The sequence below is a fragment of the Monopterus albus genome, unplaced genomic scaffold (assembly GCF_001952655.1).
Source record: "Monopterus albus unplaced genomic scaffold, M_albus_1.0 scaffold42.1, whole genome shotgun sequence".
Taxonomy (NCBI): domain Eukaryota; kingdom Metazoa; phylum Chordata; class Actinopteri; order Synbranchiformes; family Synbranchidae; genus Monopterus; species Monopterus albus.
Window position 1 is genome coordinate 861149 of NW_018127922.1, and position 27925 is coordinate 889073.

Below are 27925 nucleotides of genomic sequence, written 5' to 3' on the forward strand. Positions count from 1 at the left end.
GAAGGAGAACTTAATTTATTCACAATATTACAAAGAGCGTGGAATTTACAACCCCAAAGAGGCACAAAAAACACAAACTCTCAACAGAAAAACGGTATGAGTTATAGCAGATTTAGAAACATCTCTGTTGTCATCCCACAAGCAGGGACTCACTGGAATATGACTTTCCTTCTTGGCTTTAAAAAGATTCTGTTTGCTTCAGTGTCTCATGTCTCTAGTATATAAAACAAAATCCCCCAACTAAACAATACAATCCTTCAGAAACCGGCATCTTTTCAGTGACCTCTGATTTGATTGGATAAGAGGAAGAAGGCAAATCTCAGAAAGTTGTCAAATGTTTGTCTGGGTGCACAAATAACAATAACTAAAATGAATATTTACCCATGTCCTGCTCCTCTGTGGGAGCGTTTTCCTCACTTTCTCTCTCTCTTCCTCCAAAATGCTGATCATTCACATACTTTAGGAATTCCAACAGGTTGCAGAGAACAACATGCGAGTCTTTTGAGTCCTGCGCCAGCACAAAGGCCAAAACAAAAACATACTTGTTTAGCAAACAGAGAGGGACAGAGTTTTAGGGGTGGCGGTGGACGTTGTGAAGCTGTCAAAAAAAAAAGGACCTAGTTTCCGATATTTGTCTGATAGTTTGTGTTTGTGAATGCATGATTTTGTGCGTGTGTGTGTGGAGGCTGCTAATGATGCTCTGCCCCTTTGCGTTCATTATTACATAAATATCACATGCACAACAGCCAGGCCATACACTGGATCACTTGTTTTCAGTACAGCCAACAGGTATAATTTGCAGGGGGACATAAAATTTAGATCATTTTATGATCTGGTGAAACTAACATTTGCAAACAGAAAGAGGAGTTCTGTCTTTCTGTTCAACAACTGACACAAAATTAAGACATAATTTGATGCAAAGCTCTCCAATGAATCTGGATGAAGATAAAGTTCGAAAGAAATGAATATAACTATAAAAACTAAAGATAAATATTAATGTGGAATCACAGGTGTTGCTGAAAAATGTGAGAGTCTTTAAAAAAGGGGTAATCCATTTGAGTCAAGTGTGTGTGTTTTCATTTAGGGCTATCAAGAAGACCTTTTTCATTAGAGACAAATGTAAAAGTAAAGTAATTAAATAAAGATGAAATGTGTTTAAAAGGGGCTACGCTGTGGAGGTAGAGCATAGAAACTTTAAGACACCTGAAGTGAAGACTATGGACTTATCTTTATAAAAAAAAGCTATTTCAAGTATCATGTGTCTGAGAAAATACTCATAATGATATAACTGCTGCTAATTTATAATCTGGTTTAAAGAGGTTTAGCACCTCTGTATGAAGATTTATTCCAGCATGAAAACATCAAGACTTAAAAGCATGAAGTATGAAATTAGCTGGAAAAGTGTTTGTACACAGTTGTTAATGTTGCTGGGTGTGCTCATATATGTTTTATAAAACATACCTTCAACATTCCTGTTTAAAATTACTGACAAAACAAAAGAGAAGTGAAACAGAAATATTATTTCAATGGATGGAATTAGGCTTTCATTAGAATGATTTTGAAAACAAGTCTGATTTGATGAAATGTGCATGTATATATGGTTACAAAGTGCTTTTTCATTCACCTTTTTTGGTTTTTAGTGCCTTATTTTGAAACACATTAAAAATATTGAAACAAAAATTACATTTACTACATCTACTGTACACTTTACTGACATGACACAGTACACCGCCTCTCTCAGGCTACTCTCTTTGATTGAAGCCTTCTCGCTGGTCAAAATACAATCTTAAAGCTTATAATAGGTTTCCACAGGTGCAGACAGAGGGCTGCAGCACTACCATCTGAACAAAACACAAAGAACTATTGCTGAATCGCTAACAGGGGGTGCAAAGTTTCCACACAGCAGCACTAATGGAAAATGTTCCACTGCGACACCAATAGCAAGGCACACAGAAGAGTTTTGCTTAAAGTCAAAGGAATCATGTACAGTACAGCTTAAGGAGACCAGTCTTCAGATGCACACTGCAGACTGTGCAGACTGAGCATGGTGCTGAGTGGAAAGTGGGTGAGTCTTCTGGGCATCCAAAGTAGATGACAGAAAGACATCAACAGCGTTCATCTCATATGCAGCCTGTAGTTATGGGAGGAGAGCAGAATAGCATGGAAGGCTCCCTTGTCACTGTGTCAGATGCTTTTAAAGGACATAAAGTCATGAGAGGGTGCAGAGGGCTGGAACGTCAGCTGGACCACCATGCAAACTGAGCAGCAAAGTACAGCCAAAACTTCATACATATCTTCTTATAAGGCAAGTAAAGACGGAAGGAGAAATCCAGCTCTTTTGCTGCCTCTCCTCTCCTCACAGATTCAGGCTGTTGAAAAGCGCCTCCAGCTGTTCTTCTCCAAGCCTCTGTTTCTCCTCCAGATCCTTCTGCCGGATGAGCAGCGAGGCCTTGGTCTGGACAAAGTGCCGGTAGTTTCTCAGCTGCTCAGCAGACAGCTGGCGTGACAGGAAGCTGGACACCAGGCTCTCTCTCCGATCTAGGTTATCCTTCAGATCTTTGGCGTCGTCCCTCTGTTTGCACAGCAGACGATGGCGACTGTCCAGAGATTGCTGAATAGACAGACAAGGGAAGAGGATAAAAGGCAAAGAAATATGTTAGGTCTGTTATTGAAATGTTAACCTTATTCTGGTGCTGAATTCATGTCAGAAGATGGTGTGTATACTGTTCTGAATATAATGTCAAAAAGCTTTGTTATTTTTACCACAGGTTTTTTGTTTTAATTAAAAGGCAATATGTCACCCAAGCTGTCAAAGTTGCACCATGAGGTTTTCAACAGCCACAGGTGCAGTGTTTCCTTATGTCAACAGAGGGCAGGGTAGATACAAACGTCATCGAAACTGAGCTGGAGTTTCGGTGACACAATGTAAATACCAGTGTTGCTGATAACAGCAAGAAAACAAATGAGCCTCTAATAAGCTCTCAGTATGCAGCAGCATTTTATAGATGGACAAACTAACAAAGGGCTCTTTCAGGGATAAACATGGAAATCTAATGCACCCACACAAACATAAACTGATGGTGAAAATCCTGGGATGCATAATGAAGCACAATATTCAGAGCACAGAACTCAAGTAGGATCCTCTGAGAGCACTCATTATCATCTTAGACCCCAAAATCATAATGAAATCAATAGGAAGTAAATAAAATGACATTTAAAATAAACCTAAATGATGGTGTCTGCCTCAGATGCAGCATATTGAAATTCAGGTGATTATTTCTCCATATATCAAACCATTGGGCAACAAGCATTTAAAGTAAAACACAGTATATCAAACTGCAGTATATCACAAATGTCTGAGAAAAGCTCAGTCTCAAATAGGCTAAAAATGGGTCATTAAACACAGATAAACCTAACAGCATTTTTTGAATTCCACACAGTGTGAAAGCTCCATTAAAGTCACCCTTCAACTTTTCACAAGTGGCATGTTTGCAGCTCTAAAGCAAATATTACAAGAGTATAGCTGAGGGCATGGGAGCAGCCATGCACTTCTAACACTCAAGGTTGTCTTTTTTTGCCAGAAACTCTAAATGAGCTGCAGTGAATCATAAGATCTGTAAGGTTATATAACCATGTATTGACAGTATGCTTCTATTTGCAAGCATTCATGTGTATGTGTAAACAACTTTGGGGAAACAACAGGAGTGTTAATCGGATCATAATAAACAGAGCACATGGCAGTGCATAAGAGCACTGTACATCAGCAGACTTTTATCACACCTTGTTTAACTGATTCAGTGGCTCTTCAGCCCAAACATCAGTCAGGGTATGGCTCACGTTCATTCACAATAGTGTGAGAGAAGCCAAAGAAAAAAGGCACAGCAGCAGATTTTGATTACAGGACTCAAGTTGTGGTTCCATGCTTTTATTTACTTTTTACTTATGAATAATCAGTGTTTTTGTGAACTGATGGTGAAAACACCACATTCATTATACTGACAGAAAAAGAAGAAAGACTAGATGGGTGCTGTGAAAAGGTTTGTGTGAATTTGCTTATTTTTTTGCAGAAATCGCAGGCTGTGGAGGGCCACTGAATGCAGTCACTTATCAATAAATTCTTCTGTAGTTTCAAGGTGTTGCAAGCTGTTTTTCAAACATGTAATACAGAAATCAAGGGGGAACAAAAGAATGTAAGGAAGACAATTTATGAATCCACTCATCTCAAAAAAAGGGTCTGAACATAACGGTTTTGGCTCCTCACCTTATCCTCAACATCTGTGTGCTGGTCCACGGTGCTCAGGGCATTCTGCACCCTGGCCAACCGAGCAGAGAGGCATAACAGCAGGTTGACCACCCTCTCCAGGTCTCCTATGAACAGGCTGTACCTCTCCAGCTCCACAGGCAGACAGCAGTCACGGACCAGCACCTCCAGCGTCTCCCCTAGAGCCATGTTCTCCTGAATCTCTACCTGGAGGGCACCACGCATCTCCTCCAGTGAGCGCAGGTGGTCCTCAATAAATGACACTAATAGACGCTGTCCATTCCAGCAAAGAAAAGAAATGGGTGAGACGATTAATGCAATGATGTGATAGATAAATAGATAACAGGGAAAAATAAGACTGAACCACCTAATTTTAAATTCCAAGTAAAACATTAAAATATGTATTTCACATTTGCTGTCCTAGGATCATGGATAAAGGTATACTGTAAAGAAAAGTGAATGTGCAGGGCAGTCAGGAAGACGGGGGAGGCTATCTGCTAAACCAAACATTAGACAAGTGGGAGACACTGATAAGAGGCAGACAGTACATCATATGATAAGAGATAAAACTATTTGAAATGAGTCCACTTAAGGCCAAATAGCATCCAGATGGTATCAATATGAGATCACCACCAAGTTTGTGTTTAAAAAAAAAAAAAGAAAAAACAGTGGGGCCACAGTTTAAAGTTTGTGGTTCATAGTGTAAAAGACATGTTCATTCTGTCTGGTTTGTTGTCATTTTACCATAAATGGAACAAAGAAATGAGTTTCAGACTGTTTCTTTGTCTGAATGATTAAAATACACACGTTTTCAGGTACTTTTATGAAAACTACACACTATCTTGCATAAATTATTCATTACCTTCTTCTCTGTAATGTCTGTTTTGCTCTGCAGGTCTGCACACTGAGGTTTAAGGCTGTCAGGATCAGACGCACAAGGAGATGGTTCAGCCCCTTTCACTATTTCAACACTAGAAGAAGAAAGACAGGGTTTAGGTAAAGATGCCTTGCACTCTGCTGGCTCAGTCCATTTTTGCTGCGTCACACATTATTATCTTCACATGCAGCGTGCTCTGAGCAGGGCCATTGTTATTTACTTACTAAAATGTGCTCATGCTGGCAGGAAATCTGCGTACATATACCAGTAAGCAAACAGCCAGGTGTGTCTGCATGTGATGCAAAAGGGCACACAGCACTGGAGCTCAGCTCTTTTGCCCTCAGTAATCAGTATCGTTTCACATGAAACTAACCTGGGTTTGTCTGCACCAACACCCTGTCAACTCTAAAATAGTTTGATACATGAGTGAGATGGATGACCATATCCTAAGTAAAGGGTTATGTAGTCAAAATCATATTATGTCCAATTATCTTACTTTCCAGGCCCACTTTCAATATATTAGACCTACTTTCTGTGAAGAAGTCATATTCATAATTTCAGAATACATCTTCTCAGGAGTGTGCTGCCTTCTCTAAGGCAGGCAGTAAAACAGACGAGTTTCTTTATGACTGCTTTAACTGGTGTAATATTTCACATAGACATTTACCTTTCTGCTGCTCCTCTCTGCTCCTGTTTCTTCTTGTAGTGCTCCTCCATCAGCAGTGTGTCCTCTGATAGTAGCTGCTCCATCAGCATCAGCGCCGTCTTACGATTGGCCAGTGGGTAGAGCACTCTGGCCAGTGATTGGTCGGCCTTGACCACTGCTTCTACAAGCTCCTCCCACTGAGGTCTCCCACTGGGCCTCTCCAGGCTCTCCGTCTCTCCCTCTGGTGCTCCCCTCTCCTCTACCTTTTGGTTTTCTCTAGACCTCTCATCTCCCATTTCTGGATTTTTCTCCTCCTCCACCTGCTGACTGATGTCTACATCAAAGGTGGAGGTGCAGGGAGACACACAGGTTTCGTTTGTCTGCATTTGAGGAGCTACGCTGGTGGACTTCTCTTCTAAAACGATGTCTGTCAGCAGTGAAATCTGGACTTCCTCTTGGATCTGTTCCTCTGGGGGGAGCATCCACAGCGATGGATCTGTGGTGACACCACAGCTCAGAGACACTTCATGTGGTAGGGCGTCATTGCTTGGTTCATCCACTGACTGCTCTCTCTCTGATGCAGTCACGGAAGGAGAGGTCCTTGGAAGTTAAATAAATTGTGATTACAAATCACACCTGGGTAAAATTGTATTTTCAGAATCACAAACACTCGTTTGTATTAGCCTGAGGGCTAATACAATCAAATAATGAGAATGCAAGTAGGTTGTGGAAAAAAATAGCCTGGCATGTTTAACTAGCCAAATCATTTTAAGGAAGAAATAACTGCTGCATTGACACTGAGTCTAATCTTACCTGAAGCAAGACTTGTTTTCAAAAGGAAGATTTGACTGGCTGGGAGTGGACAAGGTGGATTTGATGTTCCTCTCACTGGTCTCTAGACTTCTGGGCGATGGGGGGTTAGACAGAGTTTCACTGGGTGGTCTACTGGACCTCAACATATCTGCACCATGAGATGCAGACCGAACCCTGGCTTGAGAAGAGGAGTAGGAGGCCGGGGAGGTGGATCTACTTGAGCTCCTTGTTCCTACTGTCGCAGCTTCCCCTGGTTCTGAGTTCTGCTTTATCAAGGACTTTTTCTGGGTTTGGTTTTGAGTCTGACCCTGAGTGTTCTTCTGACCAACAATCTCTGAGTCTTTTTCCTCTTGCTCTGATACACATTGTTTCTTCCTCCCTCTCTCCTGCCCCTGGGCTTTTCTAACTTCGGAAATGAATGAAATGTCTTTGTCCGGTCCTCCAGGTTCAGTCGAATGCCTCCACAGTTGATCCAGGTGCTCAGAACTTTTACTCAGAGCTGAAGTTCTTGGTAATTTTGATGCTCCAAGCTCTTCCATAGACTTACCCCTCTGTGCAGCCATAGAGACATGCTGAGGACCCTTGGGGCCTGGCTTTTCCAAGGAGACCTGAGTGACATCCTTCTGGGGACTGAAATTGACATTAAGTGTTAAGATGTGTAGCATAAGCCATGCAACATATAAAATGGTTTTGCTTTAAAAGAGAAAGTCTTGGCCTTGAAAATGAAAACAAAAACGGTCACAATTTCCTGTCCATATTACTTGAAGGCAAAATAAATGCATTCTAGAAGGGATCTGGACAATTTTATTTCAACACTGGCAATAATAATCTCATATTCCTACTAGGAGAAACAGGTCAACTCCTTGAAAATGGTTCACTCAATGATTTTTCATTTATAGTCTGCATAAATCTTTTGAAAGGAATGCTGGCTTGCTGGCGCATGCGGGTGTTGACTTTCCAGCTCCACAGTGACTTGAGATTTATATCCTGTGCTACAGCATACACATTACTGACCTAAAACTTCTAAACGTTTGTTTGCAGTGAAGGCACATACCTGCAGGTTTCCATAGAATTATCTGGTAAGGCATCCTTCTCATCGTCATGTGCCTGCAAGACCCAGAAAAGCAACAGAAAGGCAACACATGAATGACATTTGAATGGGTAGACAAACGTTTGATTTTGATTAACACAGTACGTGACATAACTGTGAAATAGTACAGTAACAGGCAGATGCAGCTTTTCTGTGATTTTGTTTCTAACTTGCTTGCTTGTAGAACTAGAATTACTGTTTCATGGTAATATGCCTCCGCCAACCAGTCAAATTCACAGGTATGATACAGAAGTGACCACTGACACTGACCTTTGACCACCAAAATCTAATCAGTTCATCACTGAGTCCAAGTGAACGCTTGAGCCAAATTTGAAGATATTCCCTTAAGGCGTTCCTGAGTGTGACCTGGCATTTGTCCCATTCTTGTGAATGCGATATGTCAGAAATGCCTTGAGGGAATTTCTTCAAATTTGGCATAAGTGTCCACACATTAATTGCATGTGGTGTGGATGTTGATCTGTTCCTGAAGAAATTAGGTGCTTCTAGCTGGTCCAAGAGATTCTCCACTGAGGCAGACTTCCCCTGAGATGGACCTTTGCTCTCCCTCCACCTAGGTTGATTTGAGTGACCAGCATATTGGCCTGAACAAGACTGCGCTGAGAAGAACTGTGCATACCTGTTTTGTGAAAATTAAAACACAATAATTGAAATGTTTGATTTGATCTATAGAACAAACAATGGCTCAAAAGTGTTTTCTTGCTCTGGCTCTGTTTCTCTTTTATACCTGATGGAACCAGTGGCAGAATCAAGGATGCGGCCCGCAGAGTGGGGTCTGTAGAGCTTCTTCTTCATATTTTTGCCTTCGTGATTTCCTGATAGGGGCCTGGGACCCCAGTCAAATGGCTTCTCCCCCAGAGAGTACCTCTGTCTGGTAACTGGTGGTAACTGAGGTGCTGGTTGCTGAGGTTCAGCCACTTTCTGACTTGTCTTACGCTCCATGTACTCCACCAGGGCCTTATGTTGCAGATGTTTTAGGTTTGTCTTTGAGGAACTAGGAGCTGAAAGGGCTCGACCTCTTGTCTCAAACATCTTCCTCCGTGCTGCAACCAGTCCCTGCTCTCCTTGCTGTTCAGGTTCCTCTCCTTCACATTCAACTGCAATCAGGTTATCACTTTCATTGCCAAAGGAGCGGCAAGCAGAGTGGTTGGGGGCACCACCAAGCTGGTTGAGTTTCTCTGGTTCAGAGTAGCACATCTTTTTCTGCTCTGGAGTTAGTCGCCTCCTGCCTCCGATGCGTGCCACCTGGGGCTGGGCCACATTTGCTGGTCTCCCGTCTTCCTTTTCAGTCCCGTTGTCCATCTTCTTCTGATTCTCCCTGATTGCTTCCTTTATGCTCCCCCTCTCTGTCTCCTCAGAGGTCACAGAAGGAGTGAGTGTGTCTGTGGAAGTCTCAGAGTCCTGTGATGAGGAGAAACAGTGAACCACTGTAGGCCTCAGCTCAGGTTTTTGCCTGATACGGTGTGGCCATGACAGCTGCAGGTCCCTCCTTTTAAATGATGTCTCCCTCAGGACTTTTGACTGGGCATCCTTCAGCTTTTCTTTGTAATACTTTGTAAATGAGTCATCCAAAGTGTTACAAGCAACAGAGATAACCTCCTCTCTGCTCACGTCACCATGTGGAGGGCTCTCATTATCGTTCACCGTATCCCCATGACTTGTTTTGTTTAGGACTGCATCCTTGCCTTTTATACTGAAACCAGCATCCTTATTAGGCTGTAACGATGCCCTGCTGGCTCCGGTGAGATGGTACAGAAGTGGAGTGGTTTCTTTGTTTATCCGCTCACTAGCTACATCCCCCAAGGGATGGTGTTTTCCTTTCTTTGCCTGCTCTTCTCTCTTGTACTGGCTGGGCTGTTCATTGCTTATCATCGTAGCAACCCCCTTTGTTTGCATGGCTGAATGTGGGGAGCAGTTTCTGTCAGGACCACAGTAGAATATAGGGTTACTGGCAGTGTGACGGCCAATCTCTCGATTCTGCATCATGTCTATTTCTTCTAAGGCATCATAGCTTCGAGAGGACTGCATTGAGATGAATGATGGTGTGTGATTCTCCTGATCCTGACTCCTGGAAGACAGGTTCTTGCTCTGCGACACAGAAGTGAAAACCTCTATCTCATCTGGTATCGTACCACTGGAGGTGCGAGAACTCTCTTCGAGGGGTCTAAACAAATTATCCATTGTACTGTGGGATCTGTCTTTTTCTCTCAGCTGGTACTTTTCCAGCACAGTGGAGCTGTCACTCCTGGCCTCAGACCCACACACAGATGCAGAGTGTGTCCTCATACTAGAATCAGACAGTGTACATACTCCTGTGACAAAGTAGAACTGACCCTTATGCTGTATGCTGCTGTTGATAAAATTTTGACCAGCATTCCAGGGGCTGGTATCTTGGGTTGGATCTGGCTCAAGCCAGTCATAAGCTGAGTGCGCCCTTTTGCGCTGTCTCTGAAAATGACTACTGCTACCACTGAACTTGTTGTGATGGTCTCCATTACATCCTGCACTAGTTGAGGGCTGTCTGGGTTTCAGGCCCTCAGGCTGGCTTGTGCCTCTGGGAGGCGATCGGCTTAGAATGTTTGTTGACTTATGCTGCTCGGAGGCAGCTTTGTTATCCGTGATGAAAAGGTATTCTGGGTTCAGTGGCAACCTAGTCTGATCACGAGGCTGGAGGGGGGGGCGGTAGCTTGGTGGTTGCTGGGGCTGTGGTTGGCGCTGTTGAGAGCCCCTCCAAACTGGATACACTGGGTCAGAATTGAAGCTTGAGTTACCTGAATCTGGGTTAGCCTCAGGTCTTGAGGTATTCAAACCATAAGGTGGGGGATGGGGTCGATTGTAGGGTCTAGGCTGCTGCGGTTTAAACTCAGGACTGTGCTGGTGGACCCTGCTGTTCTCTAAGTTTTTTGTGGCTATGAAACTATCCAGGCGTGCTGGGACTGGAGGAGGATGGGCAGGAGCACTTTGGGATGGAACCCCCAAAGACACCTCTTGTTTAGAGACTGTTTTGTTGTTGGTATGGACACCATCATTGTCTTTGAGGTTGTGGTGGTTTATATTGGTGCTGGTATTGTTGTGATAATGCTGGGAGATAGCTTCCATAGATCGACAGAGCTGGTCCATGGTTTTAGAGTCGGACTGTAGAACGTGGGTTGGATGGTAAATGGATTTTACAAACCTAAGATCAGCATAGTGGCTGAAGGAGCTGGACTGTAAATCGTCTGAGAGAAAGGGAGAGGGGTAGTCTGGGGCAGTGGACCCACCAGAGAAGGAGCTGTAGGCAGAGTCTCCTTTGCCGTGTTGATGGTGGGCAAGTTGGTCAACAATGCTACTGCTGGACTTGGCTGGGGAGAGCCGGCTGATAGGGAGGCTCAGAGGATGCAGATCTACGTTGCTCATTCTCTCAAAGTGGAAGCTGCAGGAATCCATGGAGGACTGGGGTGGATGGCAGGAAGGGAAGGGCAGGGTTTGCAAATGTGTTGTACGTGTATGTGCGCTGATGCATGTGTGTGCCTTGTGGGTGAAACTGGGGAAATTACCACCAACACATTTGCTCCAGGTTGTTCGCCACGGTTCTTGCTAATTAGGTCATTTTCCTGCCTCCTGTTCGTTTATTCCAAGCCTCTTGAAACGTTCTGTTCACCAGCTCCTGAGGGACAAAACACAAACACTGCTTATCAGACTGAAGTCTAAACTCAGGGCCTACGCTCCAGTAACACATCTGAGGCAAATGACTGCTCAAGAGTAAAATGGCCTGACAAAACATGTTTCAAACAGCAATAGAAAAACGTCAAGGAATGACTGATACTCCATATATCACATGACTTTGTGTATTCTATACAAACATCCAACTGCATAGCTGTTTTAACAAACATGCATATCACTGTTTGATTGTCAACCTGACCTGTCTGCTTCATTAACAACACACACAGCTACACTGCCACATTAAAGTAAAAACAACTGTATGTATACTTCATCTACACTGTATGCATGGAATATTTATGCAGTGCTTTTTGCTTAAATGTTATTAAGATGCCAGAAAACAGTAAGTAAGTAAGCTCCATCTGTTATAAGCAGGAAAGACAATCTGAACAATCAGAAAGACAACATGGAGAAATGTATTTTTGTTTCCGTTTTTCCAGTAGAGAACTTACAGTATCAGGTAAAAAAAAAAAGGTTTATGCTTCCCCAACAGAGTGGGGTTGCTGGTACATGGTAGTGCTAAGGAAAAATCCTTAAAATCTAACTCTACTTGTTAGATCTCAGGCGTTTTCATACCATAGTCACAAGGTCATTCACTCATCTTGCACTTAGAATTAATGACATTTTCTAGTTTAGAGCCAACATTCAAGCATTTATATTGAATAAGTTTGTGCCAAAAAGTTAATAGCAAAGTATACTCCCCAATATAGAAATAAGCACCTCTGTCTGGTTTAAAGCTCATCACCTCCTGTTACACTAAAAACCAAAGCTAAGAATGTGAACAGAAAGGTTTTTAGTCATTTTTTTGTCCTACACCTCACACAGTTGACTGCAGCTTGGTTTTGAAGGTCAGTACAATTACTGTTGAAGGAGTCTGCTGTTTTGCATCAATGAGGCCTCTAATTAAGGGCCCTGAGGTTTGCAGCACACACGCATGAAAAATGTCAGGAATGTCATATGGAACAACAGAAATATGGGAAGATTAGTCATGTGACAGATGTATAATGCCTTGTTATAAAGCTCTGCGGCCCATAAAGGATTCTTTACCTTTTCACCTTATAATTCTTGGTATACTAAAGTGTATGACTTTAGCTATTTTTGTCAAAGAAGTGCCCAAAATCTAAAAGTTATGCATGGTTAAACTTTCACAAGCACTCACTATATTGTCCTTTATCATAAAATCAATTTATTTCCAGGTGAGATGCAGTAAAGCAAAATTAACTGAAAATAAATTGGCAAAGACTGTAACCAATCCATGTCTGGGCTTTTCAAACTGATTCTACTACAGCACTCATACATTCATTAAGACTATCATAAGTGTTTTGATGACCAGAACCCGATTCATCTTAATAGTGATTATGGTTTATGTTAGGTTCCATCATCCGAATCAAAATAGGTTCTCCATCTCTCATGGTAAAAATACACAGAACTGAAACTTGCAGATATAAAATTTCTGTAATCTTTTAACACAGAGAGCTCTATCATCATCAAATCTTCCGAAAACTCAAGTCATCACTACAGAAATGAGTCTGTGCAAGTTAATGATAGGTTTAGGCTTTACTGTGGACACTAATCACAGAGTAAATGTAGGCTTCTCTCACCTATGACCTGCATGTCTTTCCTTGACTTTGTCATTAGGTTGAAGCTACACACCTGTCACATATACACAAGGGTCAGTGTTGATGGTAAAACAAAGACAAGTCAAACAGACATGGCAGTATCAATATTAGGCCCTTAAAACAACCAAAAGCACTCCTAAACAACATATATAAAAATTCTGTGTTGAATGACCACTCAGTAACAGCATTAAATGGACAACTGAAAATTCCCTTGTAATTAATTCCAATGAATAAAAAATGTGTTAGCTGAGCTGAAAAACCTGAATCCAAGATGAATATTAGGTGGTTGTTTTGCACACACAGTAAAAATGGCTCCAAAACGCCTTTCAAACTACAGAATTAAGGAGGATTCCATGTTTTTATGAAGAGCCTTCCGATCTGTGGTGTGTCTTTGTGTATGTGGTTTCCAGCCCTTCTCTTCCCTCTGCGAAGAGAAAGAGACTCCCAAACTGGGGAGCACTCAAGTGGAAGAGATGGAGGGCACAGGCACTGACAAAATGTACAGAGACAAGAGAAGGGAAGAGGAGGGGTGAGGTAGAGGGTGACCAGTCCAGACAAATACCCTGACACGCAAACTACAACAACAAGAGACAAGAGAACTGAACAATGACAGCAGGAAAGCTAAACACCAGTTGGAAGACTGGATCAACAGCCATACCAGCAAGTCTGACTGAGAAATACTCAGTACTTGCAGACTGTTTCCAATAAAAGGTTATAAATTTTGAGAGCACCATTAGCAAGAAAAAAAATCTAAATATATATGTATATACAAATATAAACAAAGCAAAACTCACCCAAACTTTGAGTCTAAGTCACTGACCTTCCTGCTTTCCATTTGTGAAAGAAATACGTTTCTTGATCTTGACTTAGGATTAGTCTAATGATCTCTGTCGTTGTTTCTCATTCAGGACATATTTCTTCCTCTGAAAAGGGAGTAGACCAAGTAACCAGGAGAGCCAGATATTAGAACGAAGACTTTTAGCGAGTCCTTTCTCCCCCCACCAAGATCCGAGGCTGCCTAGTGGGAGCCACTGATTGGTCAGCCAATGACGTCCGACTCCCTGTTGCACAATGAGCGCAGTGGAGGGAATATTTCACTGCTGCAGATAGTTCTGCCGGCCGCCCGAACAACAGAGAGTGAGGGGAGAAAAAAGAGGCCTCACATTCCTGGCTGGCTTCAAAGACGGAGCAGAGCCTGGGCGCCATTCATTCCCAAGGCTCTGAGCCCGGCACATGGAGAATAGCCAAGGCAGGAGGGAGGACGGAGGAGGGGAGGGGGTAGTGGTGGTGTTGGGCTGGTGGGTGACCTCCCAGCCTCCACCTAAAAAAAAAAAGTCACAAAGACCATCTATCCCCCACCATCACCCTCTCTTATTTCTAACACCTATTAGTCTTCTGTATTCTTCTGTTCTTGAAAACACCTGTTAATGACCCGACAGTTATAAGGGATTTACAAAACGAATCATTACCGACTGCAGAAATCTTCAGTAATTGCAATTAGACTGATATGAAGGTCAATGTTACTGTAATTTATTTTAAAAACATTGGGGTTTACCCAGGTGTTGTACCAGGCTGTTGAGAGATTTAGTGTTTCACTTAAAGTTAAACAAAGTTAAATTTAGTACAAAAGAAAAATCTGATAATTAAAAAATATGGACACCTTTTATATACCCTATTTTTCTATTGTCACCGTAACAGAAGAATGGAGTGACTAATAATGCCACCATGTCAAAGTATTTAATGCCCTGTGAATGACTCCTATCAACATATTAGTTTTTATGTATATGTACTGTAATTTATACTAACTATAGTTCATTTCCTATGGTTCGTTATTTTATATTTTTAATGTGCCTTTGTATCCGGTTGGAGAGGGAGGGATGAAGTGGCTGGGGGGGGGGGGGGCTATAGTTCATTTCCTATGGTTCGTTATTTTATATTTTTAATGTGCCTTTGTATCCGGTTGGAGAGGGAGGGATGAAGTGGCTGGGTGGGGGGATGGTTTCAGACAACAGACGTATTGCGTCCTATCTTAAGGTTTTTTTTCCCACTGGTATTTGTTAGCATGCTTGGAAAACTCAACAAAGTGATTTATAAAACAATTAGTTCATGTTGTGTTTAATAAAAAAAGTAGGAATTGCAAAACCTGTGATCATTGGTCTCTTTTCAGTGTTACAAAACTAGGTCAGCGTCTGATTTATACAAAATGAATGAACAAAGTTCTAATGAGAATGGAAGTTAATAGGCAGGTGCAATTTATTACATCATAAACAAGTGAGACAACTCCGAAACTAGCAGGGAATTTGAGGCGTTACAATGGCTGATGCCATCATGGTCAGTGAGAACCAATAAGATCGTTAGCCCCTGCTGGCCCTGCAAAGTCTGCTGATGAAGATGATGGTAAGTTGACAGACCTACAGATTTCTGAGTGTGAGGCAAAATGGACTGGTCGTGTCCTCGTAAATCCACTGCTAAAATAAAATAAATCACAGCTATATACTGCATAGATCTCAGTCTAGGGGATTTATGTATGTTACTTGCTCCATTTGATCAAAATTGCTCTGCTGAATTTTTGGTCCACAAAGTTTCTCATCAGAACATTTGCCATTACATTGTTTACATATTCCCAATGTTTGAATAATGTACTTAATCACAATGTCAATTCAAATTTTATTTATGTAGCCCAATATTAAAAATCACAAAATTGTGGAAGGAACAAACCTAAGAGGAAGCATCCCACTTCCTGGAGGGACAAACATGCAATTGATGTTGTGTGTACATGAATGCACAACAAATTTACAGTATGGGCAATCAGAATGACAACCTATAGACAGTAAACATATATGAAGATAATGATTCAGTACACATAGGACCTGACCCTCCATTATCAACCAGTGAGGTGCTCTTCATTCCAATGCAGGATGAAGAGGTGTAACACAAGCCATTAGAAACTTAATATTTACCTGATGTTTTCAAATCAGAAATCTTTTGAATCTTTGGGCATAAAACAGATTCAAATGTACAAATGCTCGGCTATGACTTCACTTCTGGATTAGAGTCTCACACAGGACTTGAAGGACATCATTCCTATTGTCTCGGATCAAAAAGGAACAGAGAGGAAGCTGCTTTTGAAAAGGAGGAAGTGGTCGGGTGTTGAGTAATGACAAAGCATCTAGTAACGGGAAAGGGAAAGCAAGTGCTGCCATGCTGCGTTATCACTGACACCTGCAGTGAAATTCCCCCACTAAGTGAGTGTCAAACATAAAAACAGGGGCAGTTGGTTGGTGGTTCAGTTCCTGATCTCCCCGGTGCACATGTTGAAGACACTGAACCCCAAGTTGCTCCTGGCCAGAGCAGAGACAGCGCCGCAGTCGCTGTGTGTGTGCGTGCTATTGTATTATTTACATTATGGGTATCAAAACCTGTTAACACACACACTGTGGGGACTCGGCCATCACTGAATTTTAGGGTGGCAACATGGTTTAAGGTTAGGGTGAGGTTAGGTGTTAGGTTAAGTATTAGGTGTTAGGGTTCGGCAAGTAGCGGTTATGGTTAAGGTTAGGATAAGTCTACAGGAAATGAATGTAAGTCAATGTAAAGTCCCCACAAGGAATGAAAAGACAATGTGTGTGTGTGTGTGTGTGTGTGTGTGTGTGTGTGTGTGTGTGTGTGTGTGTGTGTGTGTGAGTGAGTTGGTGCCACAGACAGCTGCCTTGGTTCTGTACCGGAGACAAATTCCTTGTGTGTGTAACATATTTAGCCAATAAAAGTGATTATCATTATCACCATTATTATCAAAATGACAGAGATTTAACAGTGCCTGTGGGGACAGGAGAAAGAAACTGTGGCTGCGTGTTGCTAAGTAGTGCCCCCACCAATGTCTAAAATTTCTAACTGACTAAGACAAGCTGTTACACTCTAATAAGCCGTGCAATACTGCACTGATCTGGCCTAAATACTTATCTTAACAGTATTAACATGCCTGCCCTCCATGAAGGACCTGCACACCTCACGGGTCAAAAGGAGGGCAGAGAAGATTTCTGCAGACCCCTCACATCCTGGACACAAACAGTTTGAACTCCTCTCCTCTGGACAGCACTACAGGTGACTGTACGCCAAAACAACCAGACACAAGGACAGTTTCTTCCCCGCGCCACCTAATGCATATTCCCTTTTCTTGTTTGCATATTCTTTTTTGTTCTCTCAGTCTTATCTCGTTAATCGTTGCCTTTGTAGGATTATGGTTCTTGTTACCATGCTAACTCTGAGAGACGAGACAGTCCATGTAACTACAAAACAGCGCTGATTTATTCAAAGGATCACAGGTAAAATTAACATTACACGCTCAAGTATCTTGCACCTCCAACCTGCTCGCAGGCAGATGTAAGATGGAAGACCCTGAACCCACCAGGCCTATACATTATATCACCGCGGTTGGGCTAGACCCATACTACACAGAAACGTCAACCGAGATGTCTCTGTTGCCAGCTTTGCAGCTGGTCATAGCAGTAGTCAAAACATGAAGCAAATCAATGTGTGTGTGTGTCTGTTGATTAAGTGGTGTGTAACTAAAAACATTCTCACAGACTTCTAGTACATGTTGTGACTTAAACATAAGAACATATTATGGCTAAGGCTACAGTTATACACATCATAATAATAATATTAAACATCCTGTCTGCTGACAGTCATCAACTCTTCTCTCTAGTTATCCTTGACCAGATGTACCCTGTAGAAACTCATAAGCATGACTAAGCATTTAACAGTCTAACTAAACGTCCTTTCTCCACTAAACATTTCTAATACATAAAGTATCTATCCAATATCTATCTGACTAAAAATACCTAACACCTTATAAAAGAACATTGCATATGTACATTGAGAGCCACTGTACCGGAGTCAAATTCCTCGTGTGTCCAACACACTTGGCCAATAACTCTAACTCTGATTCTCACTTCATGTTTTAAAAAAACTTAAATGTTTCCACTGCTACATACACTTATTATATGTATTGACTACAACTGTAACCACAGCACTATTTCTTCTATATTTGCAGGGATGCAAGGAGCCCTGCCATCTCTATACTGTAGTATGAGGCTTTTAGTTACGCAGTTAAAGCTGAAATAATAATAATCACCTTTACTTGGCCAAGTATGTTACACACAATAAATTTGTTTCTGGTATAGGAATGAGGCAGCCATCTGCTGTGCCAACTTACACCGATGGCTCTAATAATCAGGGGCAACTTGGGGGTTCAGTGCCTTGCCCAAAGACAATTCATTATGTGGACTACAGGCATAAAGATCTGAAATACCAACTCTTCAGGTGGGAGACAACTGCCCCTCCCACCGAACCAAAGTCACCCCCAAAGGTATGTTCCCACACCGGGAGTCAAACCCGGGCCGCTTGGGTGAAAACCAAGAATCCTAACCACTAGACCATATGGGACTTGCATGACTTGCATACACATAAGTATGCAAAAAACTGCAGTAGGTCAGGGTCAGTATATTAATAATGTTCTCTGCAATAAAAGAAAAACAGTTAAACATTCTGTATCCTCTCTGGTCAACCATTAACCAGGAACCACATCATGCCTGTCAGAATTGAGCACAGATCTCTGTGAATGATAAACTTCTTATTATATTCAAGTGGCTTCTGAGAACACAATTATTTTTTTTATAAAGGACCCCCCCGCCCCCACCCACGCCCAGGAACTGCAATATAATCTAGTCATGGTGAGGTTAACTGGATACTGCAGGAATTCTTCCGCACCAGTATAGTACAAGGCTGCAGGTAATGGAGCCTTGTTGTGTGCAAGTGTGCTTGTATGTGTGTGCGTGGTCTAAAAATGGGCCTTGCAAATTCTTCATTACTGCAGCATATTGTTTTCACATGATATGTGTTTTAAAATCTCAGAAAATACTAACCTGGGTCAAAGTCAGATGTGGAGTGACTATAAAAGAGCAATGATGTGTTAGGTATTTTTAGTCAGATAGATATTGGATAGATACTTTATGTATTAGAAATGTTTAGTGGAGATAGGATGTCTAGTTAGACTGTTAAATGCTTAGGCCTGCTTATGAGTTTCTACAGGGTACATCTGGTCAAGGATAACTAGAGAGAAGAGTTGATGACTGTCAGCAGACAGGGTGTTTAATATTATTATTACGACGTGTATAACTGTAGCCTTAGCCACAATATGTTCTTATGTTTAAGTCACGACATGTTACTAGAGGTCGTGTGAGAATGTTTTTAGCTACACACCACTTAATCAACAGACACACACACTCACACATTGATTTGCTTCATGTTTTGACTACTGCTATGGCCAGCTGCAAAGCTGGCAACAGAGACGTCTCGGTTGACGTTTCTGTGTAGTATGGGGCTAGCCCAACCGAGGTGATAAAATGTATAGGCCTGGTGGGCTCAGGGTCTTTCATCTTACATCTGCCTGCGAGCAGTTTGGAGGTGCAAGATACCTGAGCGTGTAATGTTAATTTTAGTTAGCAATGGTAACAAGAACCACAGTCCTACAGATGGAACCATTTGGAGTTGGAACCAGGAACTGTAAAACAAACTAAATGCTGGCAAAGTGTAATCTCTATGTGCAGAGTTATGCAGCAAACAATCTTATCTTGCACTTTGCCAGCACTTTGTAAAAGAACTATCATCCATATGTGCAGAAGTCAACAAAGTGACGCGATGTTGGTGCAGAGATGACACAAACCCGAGAGATCCCCGGCCTCAGGGCTCAAGGATTATGTTTCACCTGATCAAACCAATGACAACATCTTACAGGAGCTCTACAAAGCAGGAGACTGCCTTGTTCAGAGCAAGGGTGTGATACCACGACCAATAAGGGAGCCACAGTGACAAAAGAGGGCCAGGGTGTGGAATGTATGAAAGGAGGGTGAAAAAAAAAACCCACAGAAGGTGAGAAAGAAGCGAACCGGCCCAGCAGGAAGCTGTGGACAAACACCATAAGAAAAAACACATGTTAACAAATGTCCTGCTTCCTGTTCAAAGTGGGAAAAGAGTCAGTGACACAATCCTAACAGAAGAATGTTATCCTTGGAGGGAAAAAAAAAACATCTATTGCTCTTGTGTCCCTAGTGTCTCCTACAGCAGAGCCTCTAAACCAGTGTCAGCAGTCAAAGCAGCACAGAAACAAGTCCTTTTTCTTTGGACAACTGGTTACTGTAACAGTGCTTATAGGGCCGACTATATGAGGACATACAGTATGCCATTGGTAAACAAAAATGTATTACAGCCATTAACAAAAACAAACAATGAGCATTAGTTTGCATTTCATAAAATGTCAGGCTGACAAGAAGCAACCTTGCATGCTCTGGTAACTTTTGGACAATGTCCAGACCTGATTCTATTGTCTGGAGTTCATAGGTGGAAATGTCTTAAGATGGTGATGGTGGCAAATATTACACAGCATTTTAGCATGTACCTTTCCACAAAATGGTTCATCACTGCTTGGCTGTGACTCTGTTTTGTTAAATGTGTGGTAGATGACAGCACACAGTGCCTTAGTTGAAAGTTTCTTCACACAATTTCTGGTCCTCACAAAAGGAGAGAAAGTGGCAGAAAGTGAGACCTGAAGTTTGTCTGCAGACAAGTTGAGCAACTAACAATATAAAAGCCATAAGAAATAAAACTATCCACTGTCTGTACTGGGTGAGTATGGCAACAGCATTGATCTGCAAGCCAAACACCTTAAGCAGGTATGGCTCTGACTCTCAGTGTCCTATCACTGACAGTTTGCTTGGTTTGGGTGCTTGGCAGAGGCACAAGGAAAGGAATGTGCTTGATAAGCAGCTAGGGCAGGTACAGCAGGTAAAGTAAACAGGTTGTTGCATTTGGTACGCAGTCCCCAGTCTGACCCTTAAAACGAAAAATGCAAATCTTATTCACAGATTCAAATTTCCAGTTTGTTACGTAACACTCTGTTTATTACATCTGCATGTTGGGCCACAGAGAGTGTTCAGGTATCAGTTGGGCAAGCAGATAATAAGCAATGGCATCCTTAGTCCTCTAGCTGGACCAGTAGCATGGTTTGTTCAGACATAACATTCAGCCTACCTGCTCTCAAATTCTACAGTTTTGAAAATATTGTGCACTGCCAGTCAAAGGTTTGGACACACTTTCCCATTCAGTTCAGTGGGAAAGTGTGTCCAAACCTTTGACTCAAGAAGTAATGGGTATTTTGCTCTTTTCTAGAATGTCTTATACAACCAATACTCATCTGTGCAATGATCTCACCAGTCTGTTGCCCTGTGCAGACAGTAGGTGAATATACCTGATAAGAGGATATAGTGTGCAGGACACTTCCTGGTAGAACAATGTCAGCTGGAATAGGAACTGCTTGATTGCGTTTTGCCTTTTAAATGTTCGCTTGTCACAAAAAGACAAGAAAAGAAGGCAGGGATTTCATATTTAGAAAGATACCCTAATTATTTCACATCATGAGGCTTTGTTATATCATAAGAATGAAGTTTTAATTTAATACCCATTACATAATGACATTAGATATTTATTCCTGTAGGGAGGAAAATATATGAGAGAAGAAGTACCAGGTTAACAAGATGCCAAGGGTGATTTTTGCAGAGACGCCTAAGGACAATCCAGCTAACTGCTACCAAAAAGCAAACTCAGATTCAGACATTAAGTAAAGTGACAGTGCAACTATACAAACTACCATTGTTTACTTTTATTAAGGGTCATGCACACCTTTGCAAGTGTTTTATTATTTAGATTCACCGATCACAGTTCTGCTGTTGAAGGGTGGTGGAGCTATGCTGAAAATTTTAGAGGAATTACTGAGGAGCACGTGTAGACATAATCACTTCCAGTCATGGCTTTTTCCATAGTTCAACCGAACTGAACTTTTGACACACTACAACAAGGCTGTGACAAGGAGTGGGATGGACCACTTAATCAAAAAATAATCAGTGTTTATGTTCTTGTTTATAACTTTATAAGACCAGATAATACAAGCAACAGATGCCACTTAGGTCTAGTGAGTGCAGGGACAGTGAGTTAATGACATATTTGATAAAAAGTTGTATGATTTATAACTGTTGCTACCCTGCGAACCTTCAGTTTGAGCTTATCACCTTGGCCACATCATTTTTTGTCCCTCTTCTTTTATTGCCTCAGCGACATCCTGTCTGACTGCGACATGAGAATGATATAGGCATAATTTTTTCCCACCCAAACAGGTAGACAATTACTGAATGAGTCAGAGAGATGCCAGTCAAACACAGCTTGCACACATTGACACAGTCATGAGAAGAGGTCTAATCATTCCAAATATCATGAGTGTACAGGGCCTTTAAAGAAACAGGTTTAGTGGTAGGCCATTCACACACAGAGCTCTTACTGTTATGTGAGCATGCAGGAAAACAAAGAGAAAAGAAAATAGATCACTGGCTACCATCTAATATGGTGTGATGAAAGTGAAAAGACATGCCTTTAACTCTGCTTTTATAGTTGCCAGAATGCTGTAAGAAGCATGAAAAGGACAGTCGAGATAGACAATACACTGCCCTGTAGCAACAGCAGCGGCAGCAGCACAACAGGGAAACATTTGCTCAGTGTTGAATCAAAAGATTTGCATTGCAAATTAACTCATCAGGCGGACAGAGACACTGTGTGAGGGCGAGCAGTTAACACTGGCTTCTCCCACTTACACAACATGGCTGAGGTCAGGTCTGAGCCAAGACATATATTTGAGATTCTGGTTTTGAATGTACTGTACTTGAGGAGAGTATGCTTGGCTATTGTAACCTGCCCAGTCAGTTTAACAGACTACAAATAATGGTCAAATTAAGCCAATTAAAGTGACCAACATTCGCCACAGTTTTGGTTTTGTACCTAGGTGGACCTGGATCACATTAATCCAAATGGAAATTCGTAATTAAGCAGATGAAGACAAGGATGTTTTGTGGGTAACAGGTGTTAGACTTCAGGTACTGACACCTTGGAAATTGAGCCACCAGGCAGAAGTTGGTTAATTTTATAAACTCCTCAAACTGATTAGTGCAAAGCAGACAGCTGCAAACATTTAGCTTCAATCCCTCTGAGGCACAACTTGAGCAAAGCATGGCTTATCACATCTCTCAAGATATTCGATTTAACCAAACCTGCCATTTGTGATGGTGAAATATAAAGTGAACATACTGCAACAAAGCCTATTTATTATCCATCATTACAATAAAAAGTCTGAATTTGGGCCCACAAGGTTTGAGTAAGGGCCAAACATCTGAAACACCATTAATTTACCTCCTCGCTGCTGTTTTTCACTCCACGTCAAGTCTGCTGTAGATTTTTCTGCACAATAAATTTGATTTTGCATAACAATATAAAAACAATACTGTTCAAACTAGTACTGCTATATTTTTAAAATCACACATAGCAGCCTACTTAGCCTATTTAACTCTGTTTTTTGTTGTACACAGAAAAAATGCAGAGCTCTCTTGCATTAAAGCACTGAAAGCTTTGACATTTAATTAATCTATTCCAGGTCGACACTTTAGCATTTAGCTAGTTATGTCATTCCTCAGGCCATTATGAAGCAGATGCTCAGACCAGTGTAACAAAAACAATTTTTTCCCTGAATAGGCGGATAAGTCTCTCAAACTTAGTAATCCACGGTAAGCGCTTTATGCAGAAAGCTATAACATGAAAATAATGTAACAATGAAAAAGAAAACTATTATTTTATCCACAATACAGTAGTTCTTTGTTAGCTCGCAGTGCAATTACCACATGGATTAGGTTTTTTGCATCATCCCACCATCATCTGGAAAATTTCAAAGACAGGACACATGTCGGAGCTCTATTGAAATAACAAATGTCTAATGTGCTGATAATTACGGGGTCCACCTACACTTCAGGCGATAGAGTGCAGGCTGGAGATGATCTCTCATCTGCCACAAATAAGTACTCGGTGTTAACTTTTGAAATATATACAGTAACCTAATAGCACTGATCATCACACTCTGGAGTCAAGTGATTTCTAATCTCCATTGTGTTTCCCAGCACCGAGTCTGCCATAGTGGTTAATTTTGGGGAGCTGATAACAAAGGGCTTCTTTTGCTGCTGGCAGCGCAGGTTTCCTACCTCTGAGCAGGGGAGGAAGGGTGCTAGTGTTGAGGAATGGTTAAGGCTGTAAAACAAATCACACTGAGATTAAACCTCACTGGAAAGCAGCGCAAAACACTCTGGACTTTGTAACCTGCAGATCAGACAGGGAGTTAATTAAGGAAGCATTACATTACATTTTTTTTAGTGTATAAAATCTCAAGAGTTGTGAAGAAAATGCCAGATGACCACAGTGATATCCTAAGATGTCTTTTTTAGTCCATCCAACAGTCCTAAACTAAAGATATTCAGTTTACAATGGTTTAAAACATGACCTGGTACATTCCCCACCCTTTTGTTGATGCATCTAGAGGCATCAGCATCACCATTTTAAAACCTTTAAGTCATAATCTGTGATCAATGTGGTGGTGCTTTTTTTTTTTTTTAGATTTTAAGTCAAGCCGTGTAGCTTGGATTTAGATTTTTTCTGAAGGACTTTCTGCAAGTGGCATTGTTTTCATTGTTCTGCCATTGTGACTGTTGCTAATCACACTAACACAAACTGTCTGCCAATAAGTAACAAGAAAATGCAGTACAGGAATGTCAAACATGTTTTCAGGTCATTGAGAAACATGGGCATCATTACTTAGTAAGAAGCATGTCTCATTCAGTATGTACAGTATCTCACAATCCTTATAGAACTCTGTTGTAGGTTAGGTGTCATGGCCCAGTCCACCTTCCCACAGGCATTGATGAAATTATTTGTGTACCCACACAGTAAACTGCCTGGTTCAAAGTAGAAAAACTTTGCCATGAAGGACAATAGTCTGATGACCACTATGCTCTCATAGGTCAGATTCAACCAGCACATCCAGAATCATCCAGCCCACCAGCAAGGCCCACTTTTGTGCTATCAATATTCATGCAGCCTAACATGTATGCCACAAACCAGAATGTTGTATAGTGTAAATCACACTAAATCACATGCTAGTAGTTTATATTAAACATCCCTGACAATCCTCTCTTATACTAGATGACAGCCAGCCTGAGTCAATCATTTCACTGTAAAAAAACACCAGTGAATTCCCCATTCCTTCGGTTGAATCATTCACTACATCACCTGTTTCCTTCACAAAGGCATAAGACACATTTATTTTCCTGAAGCCAACAATGTCAGTGAAAGGCTCACATTGTGCAGGTACAAAGGAAGAGGTGTAATAACAATAAGATGTCACTTTCATTACAGGAAAGTATAATCAGTTCAGATAACAGTAACAGCTGTAAATCGATTTATGACTCCGATACCTTGTTGCTACATGTGACACGTTCACTAGAGTTCGAAGTAAACCACGGAGAGTGTTAAAGAGTTAATTACAGCAGCAAACAGTCATTCAATAAAGAGTTCTCCACATATTAGCTGCTTTAATTCTGGGATTTAATTATATTTTTATAAAAAATCTAAAGTGAAGTGTCAGTTGTATGTTAATCCTCCCATATCACCTGGATAATTTCCAGTCACATTTTCACAAAATGCGTTTTTTTGTATGTAATAATAATCTGAACCTAAAACTCTCCTTACTCATGTGGTCAAACCAGTTAGTTCATCATTGCAGAGGTGAGTTGTCCAAAAGGTCACTGAAAGAATGTAAACACCTGAAACCAAACCACACACTCAAACCCATTATGAGTAATTTTCCACCGTTTAAAAAATGACCAGCCTCATCAAGTCAAACAACAACACACCACATAGAGTCCCAAACCCCTGACTACTGTTCATCTGTGTTTGAAACCCGGGTATTGTTGACTGATTTACGTCCAAAGTGACTTAACTGTATTATTTTGTTAAACTGCTTTTTCTGCATGAACACCATCAATTCTGTGAAGACATTTTTTTTGTTTCCTCACAGGGAGGGAGGGAGAAAGACAGACAGAGAAAGAGATCACATTTCAATGCCCGCCGTATTGCCCACAGCTTTGTGACCCTACTCTGTGTTATAGCTTTGCTCTTCTATTTGCTTACTTCTTTTGTCTCTGGCTTCCTGTCTTCTTCACTTATACTGCTGCAAACACACACACACCAGAGACTCAAGCGATCATACAAACAAACCACCTCTATGCAGCGATTGCCAAATATGTGTCTTGCCACTTGTCCACAACTCTGAGTCAAGCTGCATGAAGCGTGTTGCAGAGTCAGTACTTGTACATGACTATCCAAGCAGAGCAACATTAAAGGAGTTTCAGATCAATAGGTGTTTATGAGGGCACCTGCATGTAGAAGGTGAATGCCTGTTTTCTGGGTTCTTATGCATCTGCCTCTTGTTACTGTCTCTGTGCATTTCACCTGTGCTCAATACGCTCTGCACTAACATCCCTATAAAGGTCTGTGTAAAGTTCTCGGAGTCCACAGTTTGTGGGGTCAGTGGATTAAGCACAGCATCCAGCAGCAGCGCACAGAAAGGCCAGTGTGCTCTTCCTGCGCCCACCATCTGACCAACGCACTCTGTGAGCACTTCACTTTCAGCCACAGTATAAAACACCAGTGTCTCTCTGCCCACACCACAGCCGTGGAGTCTTTTGTCCCCACCTTAAATAAAACATAGCCCAGTCATTAATTAGACAGGCCCTCCTGTGCATAATTCAGGGCCAGATATCAATTTGAGCAAAGGAGATAAGGTTAATGGAAGAGAGTACTGTGTTGTTCTCATGACAATGGCAAACAAAGGACACTTCATAAGTGTACAGCACAACAAAGGACGCCAATGGCAATTAAATGTAGTGATAACAGTAGTTTGGGCTGCAGCTTGTCTCCCTCCTATCCACACTGTCCATTACAGGTCTGCAACTAAACAGCACTAATGTCTGAAATAGTGCTTGCTGTGTTCCACTATAGCCTTAGATATTTAAGGTGGATTTACTAATTAAATGATAGGCTAAATGTTTGAACACTAATCCAATATAAACAGTCAAGAAGAAGGAACATGTATAATTAAAGACAGACTACAGCCCTAGATGGTTTACCTTTACACCATCTAGGGCTGCAACTAATGATTATTTACTTTATTACAAGCACATCTCTGGTACTTTAGCTTTATAAATGACTATGTTAAATGGATTATAAAAGTAGTTCCAGATTAATTTTATGTGGATCACTATTAATTGGACAATCTTTTTAGGTCTACATACACCTTAGTAGTATAGTTAGTATACTAGTTACTATATTATAAAATAATTACATTTACAATATATCTACTAGTTAGAAATCGACAACATAGACAGTTCTGTAGGAATACAACAGGAGATATGTGATGTTGTATCAGTCACAAGCATCACTACTAACAAGTAATATTTGCCAACTAATATTAGCTCCTAACAAAACTGAACTGAGAACAGTTGCGTCTTATTCGAGGACAATGTCTACTTCATTATTACAACTACAGAAAATACACCTACAAAGAAAGGTTTAATATAAAGGGCTCGGTTTGTTTATATAAAGCTACCCTATAACCATCATGTTCTCAAGAACCAGAAAGCAACAGGTTGACAGCTGACAACCGAAACTGAGCTACCACAGCGATACTGGCTACACCTGCTGCTACAGGACTTCCCTTCACGTACCTGCGGATTCACGGTCAGTTCAACTTGTAGTCCTTGTTTCCGCTTCTCGGACGAACAACAGTTAAGAAATAGGAATACATAAGTGACAAGCAGAATTCACTTATATATAGATGGCTGGAGAGTCTCGCCAACCCCCGGTAATGAGCTTCCCTTTCCGTTCGCTCGCACTTGGCCTACCTTATCCGCTAGGGATAGAG

The 27925-nt window shown here is 41.4% G+C and overlaps 1 protein-coding gene and 1 non-coding gene across 7 annotated transcripts; both read right to left on the minus strand.

The window, feature by feature from the left end:
* On the minus strand, positions 1 to 27908 carry shroom1 (shroom family member 1). 6 transcript variants are annotated; one of them, XM_020599745.1, is made up of 10 exons: positions 27729 to 27908; positions 11242 to 11351; positions 8433 to 11137; positions 8138 to 8324; positions 7652 to 7704; positions 6598 to 7227; positions 5806 to 6384; positions 5124 to 5232; positions 4262 to 4534; positions 1 to 2611 (listed from the first exon to the last, which is right to left on the minus strand). In XM_020599745.1, exons 3-10 carry the CDS (start codon positions 11129 to 11131, stop codon positions 2357 to 2359), a joined length of 4785 nt encoding a protein of 1594 aa, XP_020455401.1. In that variant the 5' UTR covers positions 11132 to 11137; positions 11242 to 11351; positions 27729 to 27908; the 3' UTR covers positions 1 to 2356. The 6 variants fall into 6 exon arrangements, with proteins under 6 accessions (XP_020455401.1, XP_020455399.1, XP_020455396.1 ...); XM_020599743.1 differs by lacking the exon at positions 27729 to 27908 and adding exons at positions 13006 to 13057; positions 13818 to 14149 and having other exon boundaries at positions 8433 to 11351; XM_020599740.1 differs by having other exon boundaries at positions 8433 to 11351.
* On the minus strand, positions 18397 to 18468 carry trnae-uuc (transfer RNA glutamic acid (anticodon UUC)). The gene has a single exon. It is a non-coding gene; the product is annotated as a tRNA-Glu (tRNA).
* Positions 27909 to 27925: the final 17 nt, after the last annotated feature.

Coding starts and splice junctions, on each gene's coding strand:
- shroom1 (XM_020599745.1), bottom strand. CDS start 11,131: ATGGATTCCTGCAGCTTCCACTTTGAGAGAATGAGCAACGTAGATCTG. Junction 7,228..7,651: donor AATTCTATGGAAACCTGCAG/GTATGTGCCTTC, acceptor TGTCAATTTCAG/TCCCCAGAAGGATGTCACTC. Junction 6,385..6,597: donor GAAAACAAGTCTTGCTTCAG/GTAAGATTAGAC, acceptor TTAACTTCCAAG/GACCTCTCCTTCCGTGACTG.